The 25,652-nt window shown below is 44.1% G+C and overlaps 3 protein-coding genes across 3 annotated transcripts in view; 1 reads left to right on the forward strand and 2 right to left on the reverse strand.

The window, feature by feature from the left end:
- Positions 1 to 570: 570 nt before the first annotated feature.
- Positions 571 to 2,023, forward strand: LOC133163752 (nodal homolog 2-A-like). Its single transcript, XM_061293968.1, has 3 exons — positions 571 to 823; positions 1,097 to 1,794; positions 1,871 to 2,023. The coding sequence occupies exons 1-3, from the start codon at positions 571 to 573 to the stop codon at positions 2,021 to 2,023; spliced, it is 1,104 nt and encodes a 367-aa protein (XP_061149952.1).
- Positions 2,024 to 2,472: 449 nt separating this feature from the next.
- On the reverse strand, positions 2,473 to 4,396 carry LOC133163470 (eukaryotic translation initiation factor 4E-binding protein 1-like). The gene is made up of 3 exons (XM_061293403.1): positions 4,141 to 4,396; positions 3,039 to 3,221; positions 2,473 to 2,858 (listed from the first exon to the last, which is right to left on the reverse strand). Exons 1-3 carry the CDS (start codon positions 4,274 to 4,276, stop codon positions 2,827 to 2,829), a joined length of 351 nt encoding a protein of 116 aa, XP_061149387.1. The 5' UTR covers positions 4,277 to 4,396; the 3' UTR covers positions 2,473 to 2,826.
- A 318-nt stretch (positions 4,397 to 4,714) lies between these two features.
- ank1b (ankyrin 1, erythrocytic b) overlaps positions 4,715 to 25,652 on the reverse strand; it is a 28,189-nt gene continuing 7,251 nt past the window's right edge. Inside the window, exons 3-43 of the mRNA XM_061293330.1 lie at positions 24,824 to 24,922; positions 24,654 to 24,752; positions 24,283 to 24,381; positions 23,944 to 24,129; positions 23,474 to 23,572; positions 23,265 to 23,363; positions 22,994 to 23,092; positions 22,632 to 22,829; positions 22,464 to 22,562; positions 22,299 to 22,397; positions 22,131 to 22,229; positions 21,876 to 22,073; positions 21,660 to 21,758; positions 21,471 to 21,569; positions 21,194 to 21,391; positions 21,035 to 21,133; positions 20,856 to 20,954; positions 20,651 to 20,749; positions 20,421 to 20,513; positions 20,252 to 20,324; positions 20,030 to 20,050; positions 18,986 to 19,109; positions 18,644 to 18,707; positions 18,434 to 18,546; positions 18,150 to 18,374; positions 17,909 to 18,063; positions 17,519 to 17,730; positions 16,892 to 17,096; positions 16,704 to 16,800; positions 16,407 to 16,635; positions 16,159 to 16,287; positions 14,807 to 14,926; positions 14,438 to 14,522; positions 13,544 to 13,618; positions 13,337 to 13,468; positions 13,095 to 13,253; positions 8,743 to 9,394; positions 8,266 to 8,389; positions 7,776 to 7,832; positions 7,465 to 7,559; positions 4,715 to 7,301 (exon numbers count right to left, since the gene is read on the reverse strand). Coding sequence (XP_061149314.1) covers positions 7,491 to 7,559; positions 7,776 to 7,832; positions 8,266 to 8,389; positions 8,743 to 9,394; positions 13,095 to 13,253; positions 13,337 to 13,468; positions 13,544 to 13,618; positions 14,438 to 14,522; positions 14,807 to 14,926; positions 16,159 to 16,287; positions 16,407 to 16,635; positions 16,704 to 16,800; positions 16,892 to 17,096; positions 17,519 to 17,730; positions 17,909 to 18,063; positions 18,150 to 18,374; positions 18,434 to 18,546; positions 18,644 to 18,707; positions 18,986 to 19,109; positions 20,030 to 20,050; positions 20,252 to 20,324; positions 20,421 to 20,513; positions 20,651 to 20,749; positions 20,856 to 20,954; positions 21,035 to 21,133; positions 21,194 to 21,391; positions 21,471 to 21,569; positions 21,660 to 21,758; positions 21,876 to 22,073; positions 22,131 to 22,229; positions 22,299 to 22,397; positions 22,464 to 22,562; positions 22,632 to 22,829; positions 22,994 to 23,092; positions 23,265 to 23,363; positions 23,474 to 23,572; positions 23,944 to 24,129; positions 24,283 to 24,381; positions 24,654 to 24,752; positions 24,824 to 24,922 — 5,379 coding nt within the window. The 3' untranslated portion in view covers positions 4,715 to 7,301; positions 7,465 to 7,490. The remainder of the gene's footprint in view (positions 7,302 to 7,464; positions 7,560 to 7,775; positions 7,833 to 8,265; positions 8,390 to 8,742; positions 9,395 to 13,094; positions 13,254 to 13,336; positions 13,469 to 13,543; positions 13,619 to 14,437; positions 14,523 to 14,806; positions 14,927 to 16,158; positions 16,288 to 16,406; positions 16,636 to 16,703; positions 16,801 to 16,891; positions 17,097 to 17,518; positions 17,731 to 17,908; positions 18,064 to 18,149; positions 18,375 to 18,433; positions 18,547 to 18,643; positions 18,708 to 18,985; positions 19,110 to 20,029; positions 20,051 to 20,251; positions 20,325 to 20,420; positions 20,514 to 20,650; positions 20,750 to 20,855; positions 20,955 to 21,034; positions 21,134 to 21,193; positions 21,392 to 21,470; positions 21,570 to 21,659; positions 21,759 to 21,875; positions 22,074 to 22,130; positions 22,230 to 22,298; positions 22,398 to 22,463; positions 22,563 to 22,631; positions 22,830 to 22,993; positions 23,093 to 23,264; positions 23,364 to 23,473; positions 23,573 to 23,943; positions 24,130 to 24,282; positions 24,382 to 24,653; positions 24,753 to 24,823; positions 24,923 to 25,652) is intronic.

Below are 25,652 nucleotides of genomic sequence, written 5' to 3' on the forward strand. Positions count from 1 at the left end.
TAAAAACACAAAATAAATTACACATTCGTTTAAAAAAAAAAAGGCCAATAATTAAACTGTAACTCAATTCTCCCTGGTTTCCGCTTTTGCCTAGAGCAAATGTTTAAAATGTTTCAACATTAATTAGAGTAAAAAAAAATATTAGGAGGACCAAATTGAACAAATCTAATCATGTAATGCCTGATGATGATGTAATATTTGCGAGTTGTGTGTGTGATTAACTCCTGCAGTTGCCTGCTCATTAATCAGAAGGCACCCTAATCTCCTTAACGCAAATTATTGTGAGGGTCTCTTATCAACCAAATCAAATTGTGGCCCCTCACACGGGTTTGTACGTCGGCCACTTCAAAGGAGCCAAGCAGTTTCGATGCATCATGTCACATTAAAAAAAAAGTCCTGTACTAGGCAAGTAGTGTGCCATTTTTGTATTGAGCGCTGCAGGAACGACGTGGATCAAAGACGCGTTGCCTTCAAAAGAACTTCAGCCATTTGGGGTGGGCTTATAAAAACCCGGAGGCAAACATCTCAGATGCATCATTTGGAAACTACCAACACTTGGGTGGTGGAATTATGCCGACACTGGCCGTGTTCATTTTCCTGGTCAGCTTGTGCGTCGCCGCGATGCACCCAGACGCGCTGCTGCGCGCTATGTCCAGCCGCTCCGAATTGACCTCGCAGCGGCGCAAAGCCGGAGGACTTCCCGTCTTCATGATGCAGCTCTACCGGACCATGTTGACTGAGAACCATGCCGGAGACATGACTTGGACCGAGGACAACCCTGGACTGCATCATTCGGATTATGTGACTAGCCTTGTCGCAAAAAGTGAGTGTTCTGTTTTTAAGCGCTGATCTTTTCATTGAGCTTTGGTTATGGTTTTAAAAACGAACGTGTGTGATTTTACTTCCTTTTTAATTTACTTATTCAGCTAAAACAGTTTTGACATTTAAATCCAATCAGTTTGGTAGTCAATGTTTTATGTTGAATCATCATTTCAGCACTTATGCAGAATTATGGTTGGCCACCCAAAAGAATTTGAGTTTTTGCTATTTATTTCTTGTTAGTAATGATACCAACTTGTACTTGCATCTGTTCCAGGCTGTGAGCAGCGAGGCGCTCGGTGGTCCATCACCTTCAACATGTCCTCCATGTCTGCGGGTGACCGCATTCAACAAGCCGAGCTCCGCATCCGCCTGCCGGACTTCAGCGAGTCCCCCAGAGCCTTGGTGGACGTCTACCTCTCGTGCTCTGACGACAGCTGCCCTGGCGGCAGGCTCTTCCTGGGCCAGCTGAAGGCCCATCCCAGCACCATGAGATCTACCTCCTCCTGGAGGGTGCTCTCCATGACCCAAATGCTCCATCACTGGCAAGAGCAGGACCTGTCAACACATCAGCCGGAGGACGCCGAGCAGAATCTGGAAGCAATCCAGCACCTTACAAAAAACCGGGTCATGATGGTGATCTTCGCCAGGCAGAACCCCGACGCCCAGCAAACGCCCTCGCTCATCCGCACCTCCGTGCACTCCAAGTACGTGAGTCAGGATAAGGAGGTCGGGCCCAGGAAGACACGCCGCAGGACCAAAAGGTTCTCCGGACAGTACGGGAGAAGAAGGATCTTCACAGCGAACAAGGAGGATCTTCTGTGCAGGAAGGTGGACATGTGGGTGGACTTTGAGAAGCTAGGCTGGAGCCAGTGGATGGTTTATCCCAAAGGCTACAACGCTTTCCGCTGCGAGGGCGCCTGTCCCACACCAGTAGACGAGAACTTCAAGCCCACTAACCACGCCTACATGCAGGTACGAGTCTTCGCTTCTTCTGCTGGTGTATGTTTTCTTCCGTGCTGTTCTAAGCAAGTTCTCCTTCTCACCACAGAGCCTGCTCAAGCTGCACCACCCAAACAAGATGCCGTGCTTGTCCTGCGTGCCCACCCACCTGGTGCCACTGTCTATGCTCTACTACGAGAACGGCAAGATGGTCATGAAGCACCATCAGGACATGGTGGTGGAAGAATGCGGTTGCCACTAGGCCAAGCCAAGCACATGTACACAATCACAGACTTTTCAACTGTTAATGACTTTGCTGTTGTAGATTTAGGCGTCTCGCATTGTGCCTGTTCCAAATGACACAAACCTGGTCAGCGAGTGAAGCACTGGCAAAAGACAATACGATAAAGCTGCATTTCGCCTTTTAAAAACGGAATTGACATCATCGATTGTTTGGGTCACGTTGAGCCAATTGTTTACATTGTACAGTAAAACATTAAATTATTTCTTATTTTTAACAAAATAAAAAATAAAACTGAGAATTAATTCTACATTTAATTTAGAAGAGACATGCACACACACAATTTAAGGTGTCTTGTTACACTACAATAAAGCCACCTTTAATAGCAATCCATCCAGGCCCTGAGATGGCAAAGGAGCCCCAATCCATGATGCACCCCTCTACCACAGTTTATGAAGAAATCCAGGTCATTCCAGACTTCACATACATTTTATTCCCACTGTAAAATCCTCATCCAGCGAATACAGCTGTGTAGTACACAATTTTATCATGCAAAAAAAAAGTGTAAATTAACTTCAAGCAACAAAAACAATATTGTACTTGATTATAAAAGCTGTTTACTCACTTTATTATCTTCTATAATATTATGTTTAGTTAAAAGAGATTTTAATCACACCCCAAATGCCAACAATGGAGCCATGCAGAAGTACAATTTCCTCTTGAGGAGCTTCATTTTATATTCCACAGTCCCTACCTTTTTAAAAAAACTTCTACACTCGACAAAAGAACAACCGTGAAGATGTTAGAAATAGTACCAATCCTCTTCAAATGTCCATGTCAAACTGGGCATCTTCTCCTGTGTGAAAAAAAGAGTGGAGTGGAAAAAAAAACAATAGACTTGAGTATACGGGCCCCATGTGATTAGCTAAAAGGGATTTTACATGAATCACAATTGCTTTGAGCTTGCGCACACAATTGCCAAGTGCTCCTTCCTCCATCACATCGTAAAGGTCATAAACATGCAAACAATGTTTACCTGCACCCTCTGTATGTTGGCTTTGTTCGATTTGACTCGCTGCCGGCTGGCAGGTCTCAGTGGAGGACTCCCGTTTGTACGGCCGAGTGACTCCCGGGATATCGGGCAGCTTCGGAGGCGTGTGAGCCAAAGGAGAGGTGCGACACTGAAGCAGGAACTTCCTGTCGTAGATGATTCGAGTTCCTGCACAAGCAAGAGGCAGATTTTTTTTATTTTCTTATAATTGTAGCTCACAATGTAGACTAGTCGCATCAAGTGCTTGAATGACCTATTTTCTAGTGCCGTGACACACATCGAGTGAGCCAGCTGTATTTGTGTGTGTGGATTTTATCAATGTGAACATTTACACAACACAGTATCACTGACTACACCGGCATGTGGATACTCCGCCAACTTTCTCACTGCTGCAGAAGGGAAAACACCGCCTTGTTTTGCTTGCAGCAATAATTGATGCGGTTTATCGTCTGCCTAAGTGAAACTGCTTTGAGTCTCAATAAAAAGTTATTATCTTTGTGAATAGTTTGTGATCTTTTTAAATATACAGTGCTACACAGTGCAAGAAGTCAGAATATTTCCTCTTGATAAAACACGTTTTTCAAAAGGCTACAAATCGGTGAATAACAAAACACTGTTGATCATGAACAGGATATGACAAGACTAAGGATGTCAAAGTCATTTTTTTCACGGGCCGCATTGTAATCATCTTTCGGCGGGCCATTACGACTGTCAACCCAAATAAATGTATGAGCACCTCATGTTATATACAATAAAAGCTACAAAACAAACTGATAAATAACTCGTTTTCAAATCAGATGAGTAAAAACGGGTCAAATATTTATATCAAAAGTGAAGACAATTTGCAATTCTAGTAATGACACGAATTTGATGCACGATTTGTCTTTGCGGGCCACATGAAATGACGTGGCGGGCCGTATCTGGCCCCCGGGCCTCGAGTTTGACACCTGTGCTAGATGATTCTGCAGGAACACCAAAAGTCATTTAAGTGCTCCGATGCACTTATTATACCTATTTGCAATAAAGCCCAAGTTATTATGTTGCATGTCAGAGGTTTGAGACCCAGTTTGACCTCTGGCCGAGTTACCTCCGGGCGTGGTGCTGAACACGGTCCCCCCGGGGGTCGTGGAGTAATCCTGGGGCATGTGGGCAGCTTCCAGGACGGCGACCCGCCTCACGGCCGGGATATCCCGGCTTCCGCTCGTCTGACCTGCCGCTGACATGCCTAGATGGTGACAGCGTTCTCGGTAAAACTAAAGTTGCTTCAAATTTGATGCCGTGTTGTCTCCATGTGCTACCACTGGATCCAAAACAACCCAGAAAGCCCTACTACGCGAGCACGTGAAGCGGCGCCTTGTGATTGGCTGAAAGTAGGGGGCGTCACAGATGCCGGAAGTTGTAGTTTTTTTTAAGCTACGGAAGTCGAGTGACGACAAATGACAAAATAAATACATCCTCGTGCGGTACAAGCAGTACGTTATCACAATACTTATCACATTTCGGAGTGTTTTTCACATATTCTAATATAACTGCATACCTACCCAGATAAGTTGAATACTCACGTGAATTGAACTACAGAGAAAAAATATTTTTTTCTATATAAATTTTATCAAAACAAAAAAATATGCATTGAGAATGATTTAGGAATAATACATCTCATATGTCACATCTTTGTTTATTAAGTCTTGTAAATGGTTTGAGCTGGTGTACAGGGTAAGATGATCTTTACATATTTTTACGTCAGAATAGTTCTGATTAAAAGTCTTGTATACATTTTGTTGTTGTTTTTTCTTCTTCTTCTGGACCGATAGAAAACCCCAAAAAAAGTGTTCAAAGCTACATAGCCTCTACATTCCCCATGGTGGGCTTGGGCTAACTAGATAATGCTGAAAGAACATCCATAACAACTCTATGAGGGTGCATAGCATTCTAATGAAATATATTTTGTCATATATATTTTTTTATACACATATTTTCGTAAAAACATCTTTTTTTTGTGCATGGGTGCAGTTGCATTCCTTAGGATAGAGTAATATGATATTGCGTTTACATTGTCATGTATTCATTCTAAAGGAGTATAGGTGAGATCTATTCTTCTTCTCCACGCTTTAAATGTTACAATACTCTTTAAATTACATCATTGGGCGTTACGCTATCTTTTCAAGTGACATGCTTGTTCTTTCACACGCAAAGCATCATATTTCACCTATACCCCTGACCCCCGAAAAGCTAAACAGACAAAATAGTCTCTCACCCAAAAACAATTCGCACTCAATCAGTAGGGCCCTGCACAAAAAATAAAAACACTTTCTAATTTCAGAAATGAAAACCTGAGTGGCATGTTACCAGTGTGAAAACGTGATATGTGGCAAATATAGTGCATGCACTGGCCATGTTAAAAAAAATAAAAAAAGAAAAGTGAAATGTGTGCTCATTCAGTCAGTCAGTCAGGCTACAGTAGCACTTACAGTACTTATGGGATACATATTTTGTGTAGTGAGTGTCAGTGCGCGTGTGCTACCATGATATGACAACATCAGGTTACTGCGTTGATAAAAAATAATAATTCAGAGGAAAGTAGTTTACCAAGATTTGTTTAGGGAAGGGGTGGAGAACTCACCAGCCACAAGCGGGCCACAAGAGAATTTGATCCAGCCCATTAGTCAATCCTAAAAACAAATTAAAGCTGCTTTCCGCCATAATTATAAAACATTGGCTCATATTGGATGGCACAGGCAAAAAAAAAAAAAAGTATGACACATATTCAATTTTAATCCCAGTATTCCTTAATATTTCATCAGTAGAAAGGTTCCCCACCCCTGCTCTAAACTCACATACTTAAACTCAGAGAAAACTTAACAAATGATATTTAATCATTGTATTGGCTACTGCAACATAACACTGCTTGATATGCTAAATGCTGTCAAATACAGATGTAAATCTCTCAGGCGTCTGCAATCCCACACTGATATCCCCCTGAACTAATTCCGTGTCAGCGTTTTCTCGCTGACTCACTCACTCACGTCAAGGTCGAGTCAGCCCGCGTTTTTTTTTCTTTTTCGTGTTATCAAAGAGGCGATGACAAAAAAAAACATATGCAGAACTTCCTATAGCGGCGCTCATCACGCTTGTTTTGGATTTTATTGCTGCGGCGAGTTCACACGATCCGACACCCTGACCTGTCCGTAATCATTTCCATTGCGTGTGCTTTACTTTGTGACGACAACATCACGAGTCTGGGGACGGGGAGCATGATGACAATCACAGTGCTGCCTGCACAATCACACGTCATAATAGCACAATACTGTACTGTCCTCCATTTTTTTTTTTGGACACATCCTGCAGCCAAGGTGATGGGGAAAGAGGTGAGGAAGCGTATTCTGCATATCAAGTGCGGCTACTGTTTTGGGAAAGATGATGTCAGCTACACAGATGACTCTGCGTTATGGAAAGTAATCAACCCCCTTCAAAAGAAAAATATATCAGCTAGTAACACTGGGAATTTTTTTTTGTGGGGGCAAAAATAACAACAACAACAATTTAGCACACACAAGGACAGGACACTGAAAAGCAAGCTCTCTTTCCAAGTGCTGACATCACAGGGCGTTTGAGCCAATCAGGGGCCAGGGCTCAGCGAGAAAGGCATGCGGCAGAGAAGACACCCCACACATACGTACGGCGACACACGTCCACATAGCAGAGTGCATATTTACCACAAGCGCACAGAACAAAAAAAAAAAAGGTCCATGGAAAGATGCAGTGGCGGAGGCCGTCGTTGTGGGGGGGAGGGTACTCCTGTTTTGGGGCTGCGGATTTGCAATTGAGTCATTAAAAGGTCACATGACCCAAGTGTGGGCCTTCCCTCTTCAGCTTGTGGATAATGAGAGTTCAAAAGGTCAAAGTCATGCACCAGCGGTCATCATGCAGTTACAGTTCACAGGAAGCACTTTTTGTCGTCTTAGTTCAGTGACATTTGCTGTTTTTTTTTGTTTGTTTTTTTTTAAAGAGGGGGGGGGGTTGTTTTGTAGAAAAAACAAACGCTCATGCTTTAGTTGAAGTGATACTTTACAAATGTTATAAAACTACAAGTTGATCTCTTCAACACTTTTTGTTTTTCCTCTGGAAGTGTTTCACATGTGGAGGGGGTTAGGTAACTCCTTGTTTTGGTAGTCTGTGTGCCGTCGCTCACTTTCCTTTGCGCTCCGAATGTGGTTTTGTGGAGGAAGCTTTGGCAGTGGCTCTCTTGTCCTAAAAGACACAAAATCAAGTTTGTTTCTACCAAAATATAACGCTACTTTAGAGGACTTCATCAAATTGAGGGTGTGTATTAAAATGAACATGGGATCTGCTCTGGTATTTTTTTTTTTTCTCCAAGCACTGGGATACGCAAGTGCTTGTGGGAATCGCGTACCTCGTGGACCAGGTTGTGTGTGTGTTTCAGTATTTAACCCTCCGAAGACTGGTGCGCTGCACCGACTGTGCGGCCCTTCTCACATCCGCCCCCACCTGGAGCAAGGAGGGAGGGAGGAAGGACGGAAACAACACTCCTGGTAAGTGCTGGAGAGTCTACGTGGAACCTGAGCAGGAAACTAAGTTGCCGTGTGCAGTAGCAGTCCCACAATGCTGGTTGTGGATGATTTGAAATCATGGTTTTTTTTTTTTTTGGAGGGGGGGGGTGCAATGTGCCACATCCATCCATACGTGTATTTGTTATCCACTCACCTTCCGATGAAGCACCCTCCCATGTTCGTCAGCAGCATAGTCCTCTTTGTCCTCTCTCTGCAGAAGAAGAATCATTCAAGCATGAATGGATCATTTTCTTTTTCGGGAGAAATACATTCTTTATTACAAATCCTAAACCAAGGAAGAAAATGGCAGATTTCGAACCATGTGTTGCTCCGCACAACACATTATCCTGATCATCAAAAAGTACCTTTTGATGTTAAATGAAACTAAAGCTAATGATGATCACATACTGTTGGACACAACAGTATCTAACTCCATGACTGGCTTCCTATTGGCTCATTCCCCCAAAACAAAAAAAATGAATAAGATGTTCTCTCTCCAAAAAAGTCGTTGGCTTCAACCTGACCTTGCCCCGCCTCCATTCCTGTTCCCCCGCACGTTTCCCCGCCTCCTGGTGAGAGAAGCCCAGCCCCTTTCCCTGCAGGAGGCACCCACGCAGCACATGTGAATAAGCTGTGTCACACACCGGAGTCAGCAGAGCCTCCTGGCCCGGAGTGTTGTTGTCCCGGCCCGATGATACCGAGCCCACCCAGCTCTGCAGGGAATCCTTGTCGGGTAAGTAGGGTTGAAAAGCTCCGCCCCCGACCAACCTAACATAGGAGTCAAAAAAAGTGAGTAGTGGTTGGAGAGATATTCGGAATAAGTCTTTGAGCCCCATTCACACTGCCCAAATTATGTTCCTGTTCCTGCATGGAAGCTGCTCCAAAATCGCCAAAGGATGCAATCGTAAATTATGGACGCCCTTCCCTGGCTTTCTGTACGTTTTAGAATTTATGGTAAATGAACAGAACTGAATCATTGTTTGCCAAGTCAGCTGTATAAAAATCACACTAACACACAGGCCTGCCCTGCTCCTGCAGTTTCTGTGCAGACTGTCCTGGTACGGACCCTGATGCAGCAATTTTCTCCGGGCAGTGTGAAAGAGGTCAACTTCGTGACCTACCGGTTGTCTCCATTGTGCTCGCCCGCTCGACTCAACGGGGACATCTCGGGATGGCCGTACATCTGCAGGCCTGAAAGAACACAAATGCCTTCCGCTGAACTAAGCCCCGCCCCGCCTCTTTTGGCTCCTCCTCCCGCCACGGGAGCCTCCCCTCTCCTCCCGTCCGACCTCTGACCACCCAGCTGGCCATTCAAGTTGACCTTGGGAACGGCGCCACTGGCTCTGACCCGGTCCCTTTCCGCCAGCGCGCTCATGGGCTCCAGTGGCGCCTCCTCCTCCTCCTCAACCTCCCCTTCCTCCTCTTCCTCCTCCTCTTCCTCCTCCAGCTCCATAAGGGAGCCGCTCGCCCCGCTCGCTCCGCTGCTGGGCCGACCCAAACTGCAGGGAAGGGAAAGCGTGGCGCCTTCCGAGTCGTCCGCTCGACTGCTGCCGTCCACTGACGAGTCCTCCACCGTAACCAACGAGGGGCTGACCCCCGCCGGCCACACCTGGACGTCCGACATCTCCATCAAGGTGTCTTCTTCTGTGGCGGCGATGGGGGCGCACTGCAGACTGGACACATCCTGCCAGTAGGGCTCTGCACCGAGAGGAGAAGGCAAACTGTATTGCATGGAGGCCGGAGACAGCAGCTCCTCCTGAACCAGCCCATAACCTGGAGGGGCGACAAGGACGAGACAAGAGAAAGACTAACACCATGCAGGCACAGCCAGGCAGCTTGGCGAGATGGCGGTGCGGGAGCAGGAGTGGTTCTTGTCAAGGATCTCAGAAGGTCTTTGCTTCCACCAATCGGCACAGCTCAGTTCAAATTTTCTAGACGATAGTTGTATGCTAACACAAATTGAATGGACGGAACATAAAGCCTAAATCTAGTGGACAACAGAATTCCCATAAACATAAAAATTTGGGGGATCATCTTGATCAGGGTTTACTAATCCAAATCGTGCCATACTGAGCTGAACCGTACCAGTTGGTGGAAATGAGTGCAGGACTCAACCCTGTCCCAATAATGCTGCAAAAACACCAGCGTCAACCCTAATCAGGTCATCATTCAGAATTTATGCAGCCAGATTAACAAAAAAAGAAGAAACATAATCTGACTCCTGTATCCTTAACTCATTCAGTGCCAATGACGGTTATAGACGTCAAAGATATTAACTGGGTTGCCAGTGAATGAGGTAAGACCTTTCAAGCAATTTGTGGCTGGAAGAAGTTACAGTCCATTACAGTCATTGGGACACGGTGAGTGAGTTTGAGGAGAAAGGTTTGCTGAGTCATCAGTCTGTGGCACAACATGAGGCTATGACTGTGAATTTATAGCAGACCAAAAGAAAGCATCACCCAGAGTTCGTTTTTGGGTTGGCACGATATTTGTTCATCTTCAACCATTTTAAATCTTCTGCTGTACAATCATCTCAGCAACACGTGATAAATTCCAGATGCATTCAAGTCATAGCTGGGAAAAATATTTTTTGGGATCAAAATGGCTTCCTGGAATTATCATTTATTGATTTAATGCAGGCAGCATTGTTCGTATCGTTCCAACCCTTATGGCAGGTCCCATATTTCTGCTATCCCTGCATTCTCGAGAATTAGCCGTGCATACCAAATCTCCGCAAACATGCCATCACTCACACTTGACCATTCACACATTAGCTAATATAGCTTAAGCTACTAGAACACAGCCAAGGTCTTTTTGGAATGACATTTGGCTCTATGTCGAATTGGGATCCATACAGAAGTATTCCACCAGTGGGGTCGGAATTCTGGGTCAATTCCATTAAGCTCCGAACGAGCCATTTAGGCGATTAAATGACGGATAGATCTTCTTGGCACGATTGTCGCAAAATACTTTGTTTAACCGTGACAAAGGGGTCATTGGTCTTAAATAGCCTGCGATGTCGTCGGGTCTCACAAGCTTTGGGATGTGCTGAAGCAGAATATTGCTGGAACCGGGTGATAAAATGATGGTAAGTGCCGCGTTTATCGGAGGAAAATAGGGTCGTTTTGGTGCCTTTGAGAAAGAGTACAGTAATGGTGCACTGTGGCAGGTCATGATGGCCGCTGCACATCGAGCGAGGCCATTGGCCCTTGAGCACGTTTCAACTGGCTGCAAAACGGAAATTAAAAAAAATAAAGGCGGAATATCAAAGAGATTGAGTGGCTTTGTTATTTCGGTGACGGAGGCTCTCCACGCTTCGCTTTTTAGCCACAGTAAAGCATTATTATAATCCATTTGATTGAAAAAAAAAGGCTTTTTATTCGCAAAGTGTGATGTCATCATCCCGACAACATACATAACCTGTACAAAATTATTGAGACGCCTGGCAACTCAAAAGTAGGTCGTTTGGCTGCATGTTGGTCCACCGATGAGTTTACGAGAACAACTCTGCATCGTATTTCGTTCCGTGTATCATTCCGATTTGTATCGTTTGTAAACATATAATTTATTCTTGCCAATTGATACTAATCGAGTGTTGCTAAATTGCTACTAGAAGGCTAGCATAAGAAACTTTACAGCCATGTCTCTTTTACAATTTAGAATCTTTCAAAAGTGTCTGTGCCAAAATATTTACTTAGCTGTGATATGAGTGTGTGTGAAATTCCATGTGTGTGTTTCTGGGATGCCAGGAGGATGACAAATGACTTCAGAATGAGGTGAGCATGGTGGAATGGATCAGAATTAGAATCATGAATATGTTTTATGCGTTTCCCTTTGCTCCTACTTTTTAGACACAAACACACACAGACGTCAAATGAACTAAGACACCAATTTGTCACCACAGAACAACAATAAGAAAAAAATAAGTTGAGCAAATTTCACAACACACGATTCAATAACCACAGTCACACAAATATTATTGGAAAGGGGACGAACACGACTGAGACTTTTTCACAGACTTCCAAACAACGATGGCTTCGAGCAGATGACGCTCAGGCAATGATGACCGTTTTCCATCAAACTTGGGCAAAAAAAATGAGGAAATCTCAAATAAACTGCTGTTTAGGATATTTTGCCTTTGGATAAAAAAAAGATGATGTCACGGTCACCTTGCTTGATAAGCATTATGTGCTGCCCGGTGTGACAGCGTAGCCTCCAAAACACACCATTTAATTCCCAGAAAAAAAAAAAAAGGCACATTTATTTGCTTGGCGACTTAACACATTGACTCGTCCGAATTATTGCACACAGTGACTCATAAAGCATGCCATGCAAATTTGACATTTCAAACAGCGCTCACACACACACACACACACGACTGTTGCTTTTTTATTCTCCCAAAAAAACAAACACGGATCCTTGCGATTCATGCAGCATGCCCGTGCACAAAATGTACAAGACACACAGAGCGGCGGAGGAGAGGCTCCCCCGCTCACCCCAATCAGGGAGGAGCGCGGGAAAATTGAATGACAAGAGTGGTGGAGGAGGAGGAGGAGGAAGAGGAGGCCCAGAGGTTCAACATGAGGCCACATGGGGTCAGAGGTCGGACAGGAAGAGCTGTGAGGAAGAAGAGCAGGTGACGGGAGCAAGAAGAGGCAGCAGATATGACATGGAGAGAAAAGGGAAGAATAGAAACAAGGTATGAAGGCCCAGAGCACACCGTCTTGGGTGTACTCGTGCCACTTTGGACTAGTGGATTCATCCCAGACACACACAGAAACAAGAAAAACATTCTCAGACATTCTTCGTTAAGTGTAAAAATGGCGTCCGTAAAAGGGAGATTGATTACCTTTGTTTCTCATGTATGGGGTGTGAAAAAGAATGACTTGTGCTTCAGTGAGGCGGAAAGGTTAACGTGCATGCGGCTACGACACCATTCGTCAACATGTCTCCGAGAGTTCGTTAGCAGACCACCATGCAGCCCCGAGCGAGCGAGCGAGCCACTTCCACTTACCCCTCCTGAAAAACGGGGGTCTAATAACTCGTGGCTTGTGCACCAGGCGCGAGGGCCTTGTGTCCCTCACCTCTTGTGAAGCAACAGAGATAAGGTGAAAAAATAAAAATGGCTGTTACCCAGACTCACGGGGGAGGGTTGCGGTCAGCCATGTGTGGCGGGGGGGAAATAAATTAAAATAATATTAAATAAATCAAAATAATATCAAATAAAAGAATCCAAATAAACAAATGAAATAAATCCAAATAAATCAATCACAATAAACAAATCAAATCAATCAACATAAAATGAAAGAAATCGAAATAAAATTAAATGAGACAAAAACACCTCACCATTACAGCCTCAAGACTTTAGAGGTCCCAGTCGATTTCATTTTCAATATATTATATTAAACAGGAAACTCTATGTTCCTTTCTCTTTGTTAATTAATTTTTCATGTCATCTTTGTGTGTGTCGTACCATTGAGAACGCTGGGGGAGAGCAAGGTGGAGTCGCGATCGCCCAGTCGGCAAGCGCCTTCCTCCAAAGAGCCCGGTAGTAGTTGTGAGGGCTGACCCTCCAGGGAGCTCACGATGTCTGCACGGTCGATGTTCTTCAAAGCAATGTACAGGCTCTCCACTGAGGGGATCATCACACAATCGACAAAATGAGTTTATAAATTAAACTCAAAATGTCATATGTGAGGACCGAAGCGGACATACTTTTTGCCCTCTTGCCCTCTCTCGCGGCCCAGAGGTTGAGCAAGGCGGAGCTCTGGTCCAGCAAAGAGTTGGGATTCTCCACGCGGATCCTATTGATGTCATCGACGCCAAACTGAAGCTCTCGTGCCAACTCTGAGCCGAGGACAGTCGAGTCAGTAAAAAGCGCAAAAACCCGGCGCTCCCTTTTTTTCTTTTTGAGTGACTGACCTGCCCAACTTAAACCAAGTTGCTCTGATATGAGGTTGATCTTCACCTCAGTCCTCTCCATTGCATTTACTGCGGCTGAAGACATGAAAATGTAATCAGTTTCAAAATGTATCATGATCATGCAGAGCCCATGACATATATAAAAATAAAAATCTCCAAAATCTTCTCAATTATGACAAACAGTGCCTGGATGCACGTTTCCATAAAATTGGTTTTGATACTTACCTGAACACAACCACTGCTCTGTTAGGAAAGAAATAAGCAATAACGTGGACGACATCAGATGGGCCGGAGAGAATAAAATTTGGAGGCGCATTCAGGTGCCAGTCCCAATAATCAAAATAGCATTCTGTAACCGAAAGTGCATTGTAGCTGCGCTGTGTCCAAGATAGACAGAAAAGGCCTTGCTCCAAAAAAAAAAAAGAAATACTGGAGCTCATAATAAGGGCTCCTCTGTCTTGCTCCACTGCGAGGTCCTGCTCATTCTCAGAGCTAAGCTAAAGAGCTGCTAACAGTATCTGCCGCCATGCTAGTGGAAATCGCAGTGGAGACACCAGCGCCATGCAAACCAATATTACAAGAGTGGGTCATTGGTTCCAGGGCACCAGGAAAGGCAAACAAACCAGGTGCTGTGGAACCTTAGCGGTTCTGAAGTGGGAGGGGGAGAGGGCTGTTGTGCATCTTTTGGCACATATCCAATTCAATGTATTCAAATAGAAAGAATTTTCGGGAATACAGAAGAGCAGTGCGTTGCAAGGCTCGGTCGTTGTGCCATGCGTGCACGTTTGAGGGCAGAGTGGAGGGGGGGGGGGGGTAAAGAGGACAGCAAAGGACTCAGTGCCCATCTATGGATACTATTTCAGGAAAGGTCCGTTGGTAAGACAGAGCACTCACCCAAACCGGGCTCGTTCAGAGCACCGTAGCGTTCCCTCAGGGCGAGAGGTGTTAAAGTCCGCCTGCGTTCTTCACTTCCAGCCACCTACAAAATAAAGAAATAAATAGATATATAAATAAATACATAGATAAATGCATAAATAAATATATAGAGATGAAAATAAATTAAATACATTGAATGAATAGATAAATAAAATGCAGTGGACAAACAAATGAATAAATAAATAAAATACACCGAATAAATAAATAAAAAAAATTCAATAAATAAATAAATAAATAAATAAATAAATAAATAAATAAATAAATAAATAAATAAATAAATAAATAAATAAATAAATAAATAAATAAATAAATAAATAAATGTCTTACCTTGATACAGGGCGGCATTGCTATGTTGAGGTTGCATAAGACATGCTGCGCATCCTCATATTTGGTGCACTTTCTCAGGAAGGACAAAAACCCCGTGGCGTCCTTGTTGCTGTCTCGGACCTAACAGAAGGAAAAGGAAGAAGAGGATAGAAAGGTGGGGAGGGGCAGAATAAAAAAGAACAGGGAAGTGAGAGAGAATATAAGAAAAGAGAGGTGGAAGGGGAGAAGAGGAAAAATCAAATGAAAGCCAGCATCGGACGCCACCACGACGTCGCAGGCACGTGGCGCAGTCGTAACACGGGGGGGCCAGAAGCAGGGAATGGAAGCAATCCACAGGCAGGTGAGAGGGTGACATTTACCTGCACACTTTACCTGGACGTCTGTCAGACCAGACAGTTAGAAAGTGACGGCCAGAGAGAGAAAGAGAGACAGTGAGACAGACACAAAACAGACAGGCAAGGCCGCAAGATTGCAAGGCTGGCGAGGGAACCTTGAGGGAGTCACGTCACGGGACATGCGGATCATCTCACAAGAGAGTGGCTACGAAAGAAAAAGTGGACGCGCAACATCGCCGTGACACAAAGACACGCATGGCAAAATTATGAAAGAAACAAATTGGAAAGAAGAACATGAATATGAGCACAGTATAATGAACGACGGACGAAAAAGGTCACAAAACACAAAATGAATCATACACTGTGGCGTGATGATAAATTGTAATGAATATTTGAAAGGAGTTCATGATGAAATAAAGTTTTGGCAATTATGAAACACTGAAACCAATAACATCAGGAATTTGAATCAGAATTCAAAAATATTTTTTTTGTCTTGATATTGATTATGACAAACAGGATTTCTGAGTTAACTTTCAAACACTGTAAAAGATTATTACAAATTTGCTCAAATTTAAAGTTGCGCAATAAATAATAACTTTCTAAGCGTAACTTACTTTTAGGCTAAAATACACAATATATATATATATTTTTTACATTTAATCCATATTTAATGTAAATACAGAGACACACAACTCCTCATCATTATCAAACTTTTCTGCATTAAAAGCAGATTTTTTTTTTATGTACACACAGCTAGTTTTTTTTAGTTTTCTTTTTTTTTTTGATCCACACACTCAGCTAGATTTTTGAAAGCCGCATTAAACTGTCTTCCTTTTGAACACATTCTGCCAAACGTGACAGCAAACAGACATAAAAACACCAGAGGGGGCTTTCGGGAGGGTCGGCAGGTGCTCAGCAGGAGAATTGAATCGGTGAACACAGGTGACTCCACAAAACACACCACAACACCAACACAACACAACAATATAATAATAAAAATAGAAGTTAGTGGCGGACCTTGACAGAAACAGGCAGCCGGTTATCTCTGAAGGCCTGGAAGCTGAAGGTGCGAGGCTGCTGTGTGGCTTTCCTGATAGGCACCAGGTTGCCGGAACATTCCAGATGCAGCGGCATGCCCTCCATCAGCTGGAAAAAAAATTGAAAAGTGAGATGTCGTCCAAAAACCAACCAAGTGATTCAACATGGGGGGAAAAGAACACCCTGAGGTTTGGCTGCGATACTAAAGAATAATTTTTTCGACTGACCTCAATGTCTCGACTCCGTGCCACTTCGGTGAAGTTTTCATGCAACTCCAACGTCTTGTCCATCTTGTCATCGGTCATGCAGTAACAACGCAGGCGTCCTTCGCGAGCCTCGTTCATCTTTGCAAAGATAACAAACTTTGCCATATAAGGCACGGACATCAGTTCCCGATACAAAAGGTTAGCGAAGGTCACGGCCTCTGCGGTGCGGGGACAATCTGCTAACCAAAATCTGCCAGAAAGACAAAAATAGGAAATGTGAAGAGTCCACTCTGGATTTGCAATTTTCAGAACGCTCACCTTGCAGAGACATTGGTTGTAAAGTTGGCACAGCTGTTAGCGTACATCAGCTTGGTTGTCCCGGTGATGTCCTCCCACTGAGCAGGTGCCGTCCCACCTGAGACATCACAAGCACATGGTAAGAATGGGCTGTTTTTCCAATGTCACCCTGACTATTAGAAAAAAAAAAAAAAAAGTTGCGTAACTACCAATGACACTGCAGAGGAGGCGCAAGCTGGTGGTGTCGCCCTCGCCGGCATCACGAGGGCTCTCTCGCCAGGATGGAGGAAGAGGAATACGCAGCCCGATCGGACGGTGGAACTTGCGCCTGCGTGGTTCGATGGTGACCACGGGGCTGAAGGTCGCCTGGTTGCCGAGGTGCCGAGTCAGCAATTCGTCAGGGATGGGTTGGGCCTGAGAGGATGAGAGGACAAGCTGATAAAAAGGCAGAAGACTGTTCAAGGGAAGAGGTGGACGTCCATTGGGGAGAAATAAAAAAAAATTAACACAAAAAAATAAAAATTCAACTCACGCATGCAAGCAACTTATAAGTGATATCTGACCCAACTCAGATCAGTGCATCAGCTCGCTCAGTGTGGCTCACAACTTAAATTGGGGAACTGAGAAGTGAAGAATAGCTGGATAAAAGAAACAAAAAACATAAACAGAAAGCAGAATAATATAATAATAAATAATCAGTGAGATGACAAACAATGAGAAAAAAAAATGGATTCAAATAAATAAATATTTGATTCAAAAAGCAAATCTCTTAAAACTCATTCAGTACCGTTGACGACTATAGACGTCAAAGTTCCATTTTAAGGTTTGCAACTTACCTGCAGTCCCAGTCTCACTCTTTTGGTGACAGCCGTCTCGGGAAAGATGGCGTCAACATGCGGCACCAGCTTACTGGTCAGCCGCCCGCCCTCTGGACCAATCAGATCGCTCTCTTGCTGAACGCGGGACACCACGGCAAAGTAGAGGGGGAAGTCGGTGGAGATGATTCGACGAATCCGCTTCTTTTCCAGCTCCTCTTGACTTTCCAGGTCTGCATTAAAGAGTAAAGGGAAGGACAAGTAAGGGATGGGAAAATTAACAATGCATAATTTAGTCTCCAAAAAGTCATAAAACGATTCACTGTCAATGTCTCTGTTTTATATTCTAACTCCATAAATCAGGATAAAGACATCTTCAAGTGTCTCGTGGATTCTTTCCATCTCGCTAACCTTCATCCATGCCGTTCAGAATTGTTTCCAGCACTTCGTCGCCATAGCGATTTCGGTGCTCTTTCCAGACCGAGCCGTTTTCACTGCGGAGGACCACGAGCTCACGGTCCCCTCGAGCCAGTGAGGCAAAGTGTGGGATCTCCACTATAACTGGCCTGTGAATTCAAAATAATAAATTGTCCTAAACAAAACAAAACAAAATTTCCCTGAGTGTCCTTCAGAAATTACAATAGCGACTCACCCAAGGAACTGCATACTGGATGGACCCAGCGAGATGATCCGGCTGGCGAGCCCCTCGCCCTCCACCAGGGGAGGGGGGGTGGTCAACTTCTGAGGTTTAACCAAGCGACATGTGATGCGGGTCGGCGCGGCGCAGGTCCGAGGAGGGATGATCACTCGCAGGCCGTGATGTCTGCTGCCTCGCATGGAACCTCCACGGGCGTCTACCATGAAGCTCACTAGAAAGCTGAAAGCGGATACCCAATCAATAGGAAAAAAAAAATCGATGTTGAATTTTAAACTTACCCGGTGTGAATGGGGCTGGCCACCGGGCTGACGTTGTCTGAAGTTTCTGTAGCCGGACTGCTCGGGATGAGAGAGTCTTCGTCATACTCCTTTGGGAGCGGTATGGGGGTGTGCTGCGTAGTGGGAGAGACATAATGGTATGCTATCATGTGCAGCAAAATAGTCTCAAAATGAAAATAAAATATGAGATTAATTTGTTAAAAATCATACTTGATCAAGGAGAACTGTTTCGGGCGACACGCAAGGAATCCTGGGAATGGCGGGAGAGTAGGGCCTGCGGGAGAGGAAATCACTCAAAAGTCAACTGATTAACTTTGGTGCATAAAAGATTTCTTGGCAAATGACTTTTTGTTTTATGTTTGGTGTAGAAAATTGAACAACTGAACTCCATTTTTTAAGTTAAGTGTATAAATGACTTGTCTGTTCCTTATAATTAGTTTTTTGTACATTATACGTCGATGCTATTATAATATGTACACATTTATTATGTTTGGGTTCAGGGGAGGATATTAATTCCAAATTTGCGATGGTCACGAAACACGATGAACTCACGTGGTCCCCACACCACCTTCGAAATCTCGAAGCGTCTTCTTTGGGGATAGGAAGTCATCGTCCTGATCTTTAAAGTCATCAAGCTTCAAATAGCGTGCGCCGTCCATTCCGAGCAACTCGTCGCCTATAGAAAAAAAAATACCCCAAAAATATTTGAATTATCATAATTTTTTGAGACATCTAGGAGAAAACAAGAACACGAACAAAACAGCCGAATAACACCAAAGTGGTGACCGAAGCTGTTCTAAAAATAGCTCACGGATGAGTTATCAGTATTTCTGTAGTATAAATATAATTAGTAACTTCACACATCTCCACGACTTCACCACAACACACAGTCACAAAAAAAGGCCATAAAAAAAGAGAGACATTTTAAAATGAAGTCAAATAAGATCCAGCATGGACTGCAAACAGCAAGGCACCCGGTGATACTTTTTTTTTTTTTTTTTTAATCATGCTCAACAATGACGCAATCACATGTGATGATTTCTGTGTAGGAGAAAATAGCTGTTATTAAAGAGGCATGAGACGGAAATTAAAGAACAGGAAACCATAGATCAAGATTGTGATATGAGCTTCTCGGGACCAAAGACAAAATTATTTCAAAGAGAAGGAAAAAAAACAAACATACACATTTTAAAAAAATGAAGCTGGATGACCAAAAACACATTTCCAGATTCCTTCGAGCAGAAAGACGACAGCATCAATAACGTTAAATTAGCCGCTTGATGAATTAAGTTGTCTTTAGCAAACAGTTGATTTGGAAGGAAACTCGAGGTCCGGTCAGGTTCACGAGCCCCTTTGTGTCAAACGCTCGTACAAGGAAAATGCCGTGACGACATGCTGATGAAAAACAAAAGACTTTTTTTCTTCTTTCTAAATAAATCTCAAAGCAAGAGATAAAAAGTGAGGGAATAAAAATAGAGCGGAACAAACATGGCTGAAGTTGAATCGGAGGAATTGATCAGAAAGACAAAGAAGTGAAGCACAGAGAAAAATGAAGCCACCGGAACGGACAAAGCGGAGAGACGCACACAAGCCTACCTAACGTTAGCTGGGCGACCCCTAAAAAAAAAAAAAAAATGGAAAGGGAAGTTATAAACAGTCATTTACTGGGTCAGGTCAAAATATGCAGTGGGTAGAAAAAGTCTAGACACCCCTGTTCAACATAAACCTATAAAAATAAACATCAAATCTCAAAAAGTGCAAGGCTGCACTTTTTTTTTTTTTTGCCATAACCCCAAAAAGTATTTCATCTAAATTTACCTTCATCCTCCGAGACATCCAAAATCTCATCCACCGTCTCGGGAAAACTCATCCGATGCTTTTCGGCTGTGATCTGAATACAAACGAGGACAAGGCCGAGATGGAGGGGTGAGAGGTCACAGTTTCAATTGTGGCCTCCGCGCCAAACACACCGAAAGCGGCGGCTCACCGCGGAGACGGATTCCTCGGTCACCAGTTTAAGCACGTCGATGACCGAGATGTAACCGAGACGCTTTGCGATGCCCAGTGGAGACGTCCCGTTCTGCGTTGAGACGGACCATAATAATAAAAACAGATTGTCATTTGTCCCTGTTGTGGTTTACATTTAATCATGGAGCCATATGTTATATAAACATTATATATGACATACTGGAAAGTTAAGCCCCGCCCATGACTCACCGATGTAATCTCGTTAGGCTGAGCTCCGTTTTTTAACAGCAACGTGACGATATCAGTGTGACCCTGCTGAGCTGCTTGGTGCAAAGGAGTGTAGCCCATCTGCAGGTGGGAAAGATTTTTTTTAACTCATTCAGTGCCATCGACGGATATAGACGTCAAAGATATTAACCGGGTTGGGAGTGAATGAGTTAAGATTTTTTTTTACCCGTGTTTTGCTATTCACGTGTGCCTGCTGCTGCAGTAGGAACTTGACCATTTTGATGTTACCATAGTGACAGGCCACGTGAAGGGGCGTGTAGCCCATCTGGAAAACAAAAAACAAAAGATGCTAAGTGTTCAGTATTTGGACTCCAAGTCCTATTTTTTTGGGAGACGTCGGATTACCCGTGTAGCGGCATAAACGGACGCTCCCTGCTTGACCAGTGTGTCGGCGATGCCCACATGACCCTCTTGAGCCACCAGATGGAGAGAGCTCAATCCATTCTGCGGATTGACAAAAATAAATGAATAGTAGAACTTTCTGAACAGTTCATTTGACATTACCTTGTTTCCTAGATTGACATTGGCTTGCTTGGAAATGAGTAGTGCCACAATGTCAGGTCGTCCCTCCTGTGAGGCCAAGTGTAGCGGCGTGATGCCTTGCAGGGATTCGGCATTGGGCGACGCCCCGTTCTGCAGCAGGCAACTAGCCACCTCCATCTGGTTCTGCTTGGCCGCTATATGGAGAGGCGTGTAACCGTTCTGCCGAGATGAAAACAGGAGTGGATATTGTCGTGTTAGATCTGTGGGTTTTCGATGTGTTTTTTAAATTTGGTCTTACTCGGGCAGTGCTGTGGGATGATCCTCCCTTGCTGACGAGAAGTTTTACAACATCCAGGTTGTTGTGGTGAACCGCCACATGAAGGGGTGTCAGACCGTTCTGTTTCGGATGCACGGACAAAACCAAACCAGATCGAAACATAAATCAATGAGGCTAGCGTAAGATGACGCGGGGCTAACGTTGCCTCACTTTGCCGGCCGCATTGGGATTGGCGCCTCTTTCGAGAAGGAGCTCTGCTACGTCCACTTTTCCGTATTTAGAGGCCACGTGGAGGGGGGTGAAGCCTTTCTGCTCGAGAGAAGAAATGAAATAGATGAACATAAATCAAAATAAAAAATTGAGAAAAATCGAGAAAAAAATCTGGAAAAAAAAATCTATTTTCTGATTATTGTGAGCCATTTTCACCTTAGTCATTTTAATCTGCTGCGCTCCAGCATCTAACAAGATCCGAATGGTATGAATGTGTCCTTCCCGCGCCGCGATGTGCAAGGGGGTGTGCCCCGCCGTGGTAGACGAGTCCGGGTTGGCTTTGTGTTCAAGAAGCAGCTTGACCAGCTCCTTGTGTCCCATACGGGCCGCACAGTGCAAGGGGGTTTGGTCGTCCTGGTAACAGCAACAAAAACTTGAAGACCGCACGGATCAAAACAAGCCGGTGTGTACCTTCGCCTTGGCATCCACTTGTGCTGAGTTCTGCAGGAGAAACTGGGCAACTTCACAGTGTCCTGCTCTGGAGGCCATATGGAGGGGGGTCTCCACTTTCTGGATACATTTAAGTTGTTGGAATTACGGTATCGGCTTGCTGAGCAGACTCGGTAGTGCTGCTCTTACCACATTGGAAGCATTCGGTGAAGCCCCTCTCTGGAGCAGGTTCTTCACTATGTTCAGGTGACCCATGAAAGCTGCTACATGGAGAGGAGTGAGGCCAGACTGCACAAAGAGGAATAAGAGGTCAAGGTGGAGAATTCGTGCATCGGAGCTGGAATAAGAGCTCACCTCTGTGACGGCTTCTAAGGAAGCAGAGTGTTTGAGGAGCAAGTCCATTGACCGCATGTGGTTCTTCTTGCATGCAATATGGAGCGGTGTGAAGCCATTCTGGAGATAGAAAAAACAACAACGTAAAACTCAAATATAATTCACACAAAGCGGGAAAAAAATAATTACCAGAGCTCTAGCGTTAGCTTTGGCTCCCTTGTCCAGAAGAACTTTGGCCATGCGATGGTGACCACAGTGGGCCGCTACATGAAGAGGCGTTAAATGGTCCAGTGTGATGTCATCGATTTCTGCGTTGTATTGGAGAAGCTGTCTCACGCAGTCCATGTGATCCCCCTGAGCTGCCATGTGGATGGGGGACAGACCATTCTGCCGCGAGACGAGAAGAAAGCGTAAGTTGGGTTTTGATGAGGCTGACATATAAGCTAATTGATATGCGGGAACATCGTTAGTTGAATAACGTTGGATATCAAAGGACCCGTCAGTGTGGAGAGATGATCGGATCTCACCGTGAGCATCTCATTAAACGGTACCTTGGTCTTAGCTTGGAGGGGAGCACCATGTTCTAGCAAGATCTCAATGATGCGAACGTGTCCGTTTCGAGCTGCACAGTGAAGGGGGGTCAATTCATCCTGCGGAAAAAGGACATTGCAGGCATAAACGGATAAAAAGTAGAAAAAGCGACTCAGCTTGGGGGCGACAGATGGGCCCAATAAATATTTGGAAAGAAATATGCAGGTGATAAAATGCCAGCTCAGTGCACGGAGAAGCAGCTGGACTAGAAAAGAAAAAACAAAAACCTACCTTGGTTTTGGCATCGATCTGGGCCCCTCTGTCCAGCAGGAGTCGGACCATCATCATATTGCCCCTCCTGGAGGCGATGTGAAGTGGTGTGATGCCGTTCTAGTCAAAGGGAAAAAATGAGAATAAATTATAGTATCTAAAGACAAGGTCAAAAGAATGTCGGTCTTTTCCTGACAGATAATAAGTGAATCACAGCTGCGACCGCTGACCTTCGGGATGAAGTTTACGTTGGCTCCTCTGTTTAGCAGCAGCTGGGCTACGCTCATATTCTCATAGTGGGCTGCGATATGTAGAGGGGTGAAACCGGTCTAGAAAGAAAAACACATTTTATAATTTTTTCGTCCAGATCCTGGAGGAGCAGAGCAGGTGACTGAAGTTCTTAAATAGGAAAAAAAAGAATAAATTATAAAGATTTAATAAAAAAAATTAAAAATTAAATAGATAAATACAAAAACAAATACAAAACATTGCGATATGTAGAGGGCTGAAACCGGTCTAGAAAGAAAACCACATTTTATAAATTGTTCGTCCAGGTCCTGGAGGAGCAAAGTTGATGTTCTTAAATAGGAAAAAAACAAATAAATAATTTAAAACATTTAATCAAAAAAATAAACAATTAAAAAATAAAACAGCTAAATACAATTTTTTAAAAAAAAAATGCAAAAATAATAATAAATACCTTGCTGAGAACATCAGGATTGGGGTCATTCTGCAGGAGTACAGCGGCGGTGCGTGTGTCGTCATTTCGGGCGGCGATGTGCAGTGCGGGGAGGCGGACCTTGCCTTTGGTGCCATAGTTGATGAGCAGTGCTACGACATTTTCATGGCCCTGCTGCAGGGCCACTGCCAGAGGGGTGAAGCCGTCCTGAAATGAGCATAGCAGGCCGACACAGAGGAGAAGGACTTTCGGGTCGATCGGGGCACAGTCAAATATTCTTTAGTTTGCTCCAAGAGGTGCAACAGAGTTCTTCTTGTCTACTTAAAACAAATCGCTTATGACACACAGACTCACACCTACCTCAGTGGGGAGACTCTGATTGGCGCCGTTCTCCAGCAGGAACTTGACCACCTCGAGGTGATTTTCCTGTGCTGCCATATAGAGAGGACTGAACCCTTTCTGTATGAAACATACACATTAATATTATTAGTAGTACTTGGTAACAGGAAGTTGAAAAATTAGAGAAATATTTTATTGCGTTAAAGTTTGGCTTCATGCAAATGTCTGTTGGCAAATGCAAAAAAAAAAAAATCTATAACCCTTTTGGGTTACGATTGTGTCAATGGAGAAAATAAGGCTTTTATGTAATTTCATAAAGTGGCCAAATAATGATGCCCTTAACCTTGGGATGACTTAACATGCATGACCTCATATTCTTTTAAGTGGCTTACATGTGACTGGGCATTAACGTTGGCTCCATAATTGACAAGCTCAGCCACCACTTTCTCCTGGCCTGCCAGTGCCGCGATATGCAGAGCAGTGTTGCCTTTCTGGAGAAGGAAGACGAGACGGAAGTGATCCAACTTATCATAAATGAAAAATTGAAAAGTATGCACGGTACCTTGGTTGTGGCTTCTAGTTCGATGCCTGAATGGAGGAGCTCCAGGACCATTTTTACGTGACCTTCTTTAGAGGCTAGATGTAACCCGTTGAGACCGTTCTTTAAGAGAGAAGAATGTGTGAGAACATATCTTTCACCGTGCAGCACCTCATTGAGTTACCGACCGCCTTTCTAAAAATAGACCACAGCTATTCTGTTCTGACAAAACGCACAATGCCATGATAGTAATGAGCGAGCGGCCTCGCCCCGCTGCCTGCTTCTCTGTCTTTATTTCAAAGTCGCTAAGACCGACCTGACCACCAGGAGTCTCGATTTCATTTTGGCAAGGGTCTTGCAGTGACGGGAAATAAAATGCGCCAAATCACACGTTAGTTTCCAATGACGCAACAAGGTGAAAGAGTCCAAAATGAAAGGCAGAAGATTGAAAGGATGTTAACGCGAAATACTGAATCATTAATGTACTCCACTTTACACTAAGGTGAAGTCTTGAATTTTTAATTTTCTATTCTGTCTTTTTTATTAGTTCCCCCCGGGACGCTGCTTAGACTTTCCTCTGAGGCAACTGGAACATGTTGGCTTGCAATGAAATGATTCACTCAAGACTTTAAGTGAAAAGCAAATGTTTCTTATTCTCATTCTGGCTGTTTCGTAATCGTGACCTCGTTACGGCGGGAAATCCTCGTTCCTTCCAATGTGTTATGAAATCGCTCCAGAAGCCGCCCAAAACTAGTTTCTAATTTCATTGACTTCTTTAATCATCCATGTCATTTTTATAACACCTAAAAGCTCATCGTCATGATACAAGTGTACTTTTCGCTCTTCCATCAGG

This window comes from Syngnathus typhle, linkage group LG12 (genome assembly GCF_033458585.1).
Source record: "Syngnathus typhle isolate RoL2023-S1 ecotype Sweden linkage group LG12, RoL_Styp_1.0, whole genome shotgun sequence".
Lineage (NCBI taxonomy): Eukaryota > Metazoa > Chordata > Actinopteri > Syngnathiformes > Syngnathidae > Syngnathus > Syngnathus typhle.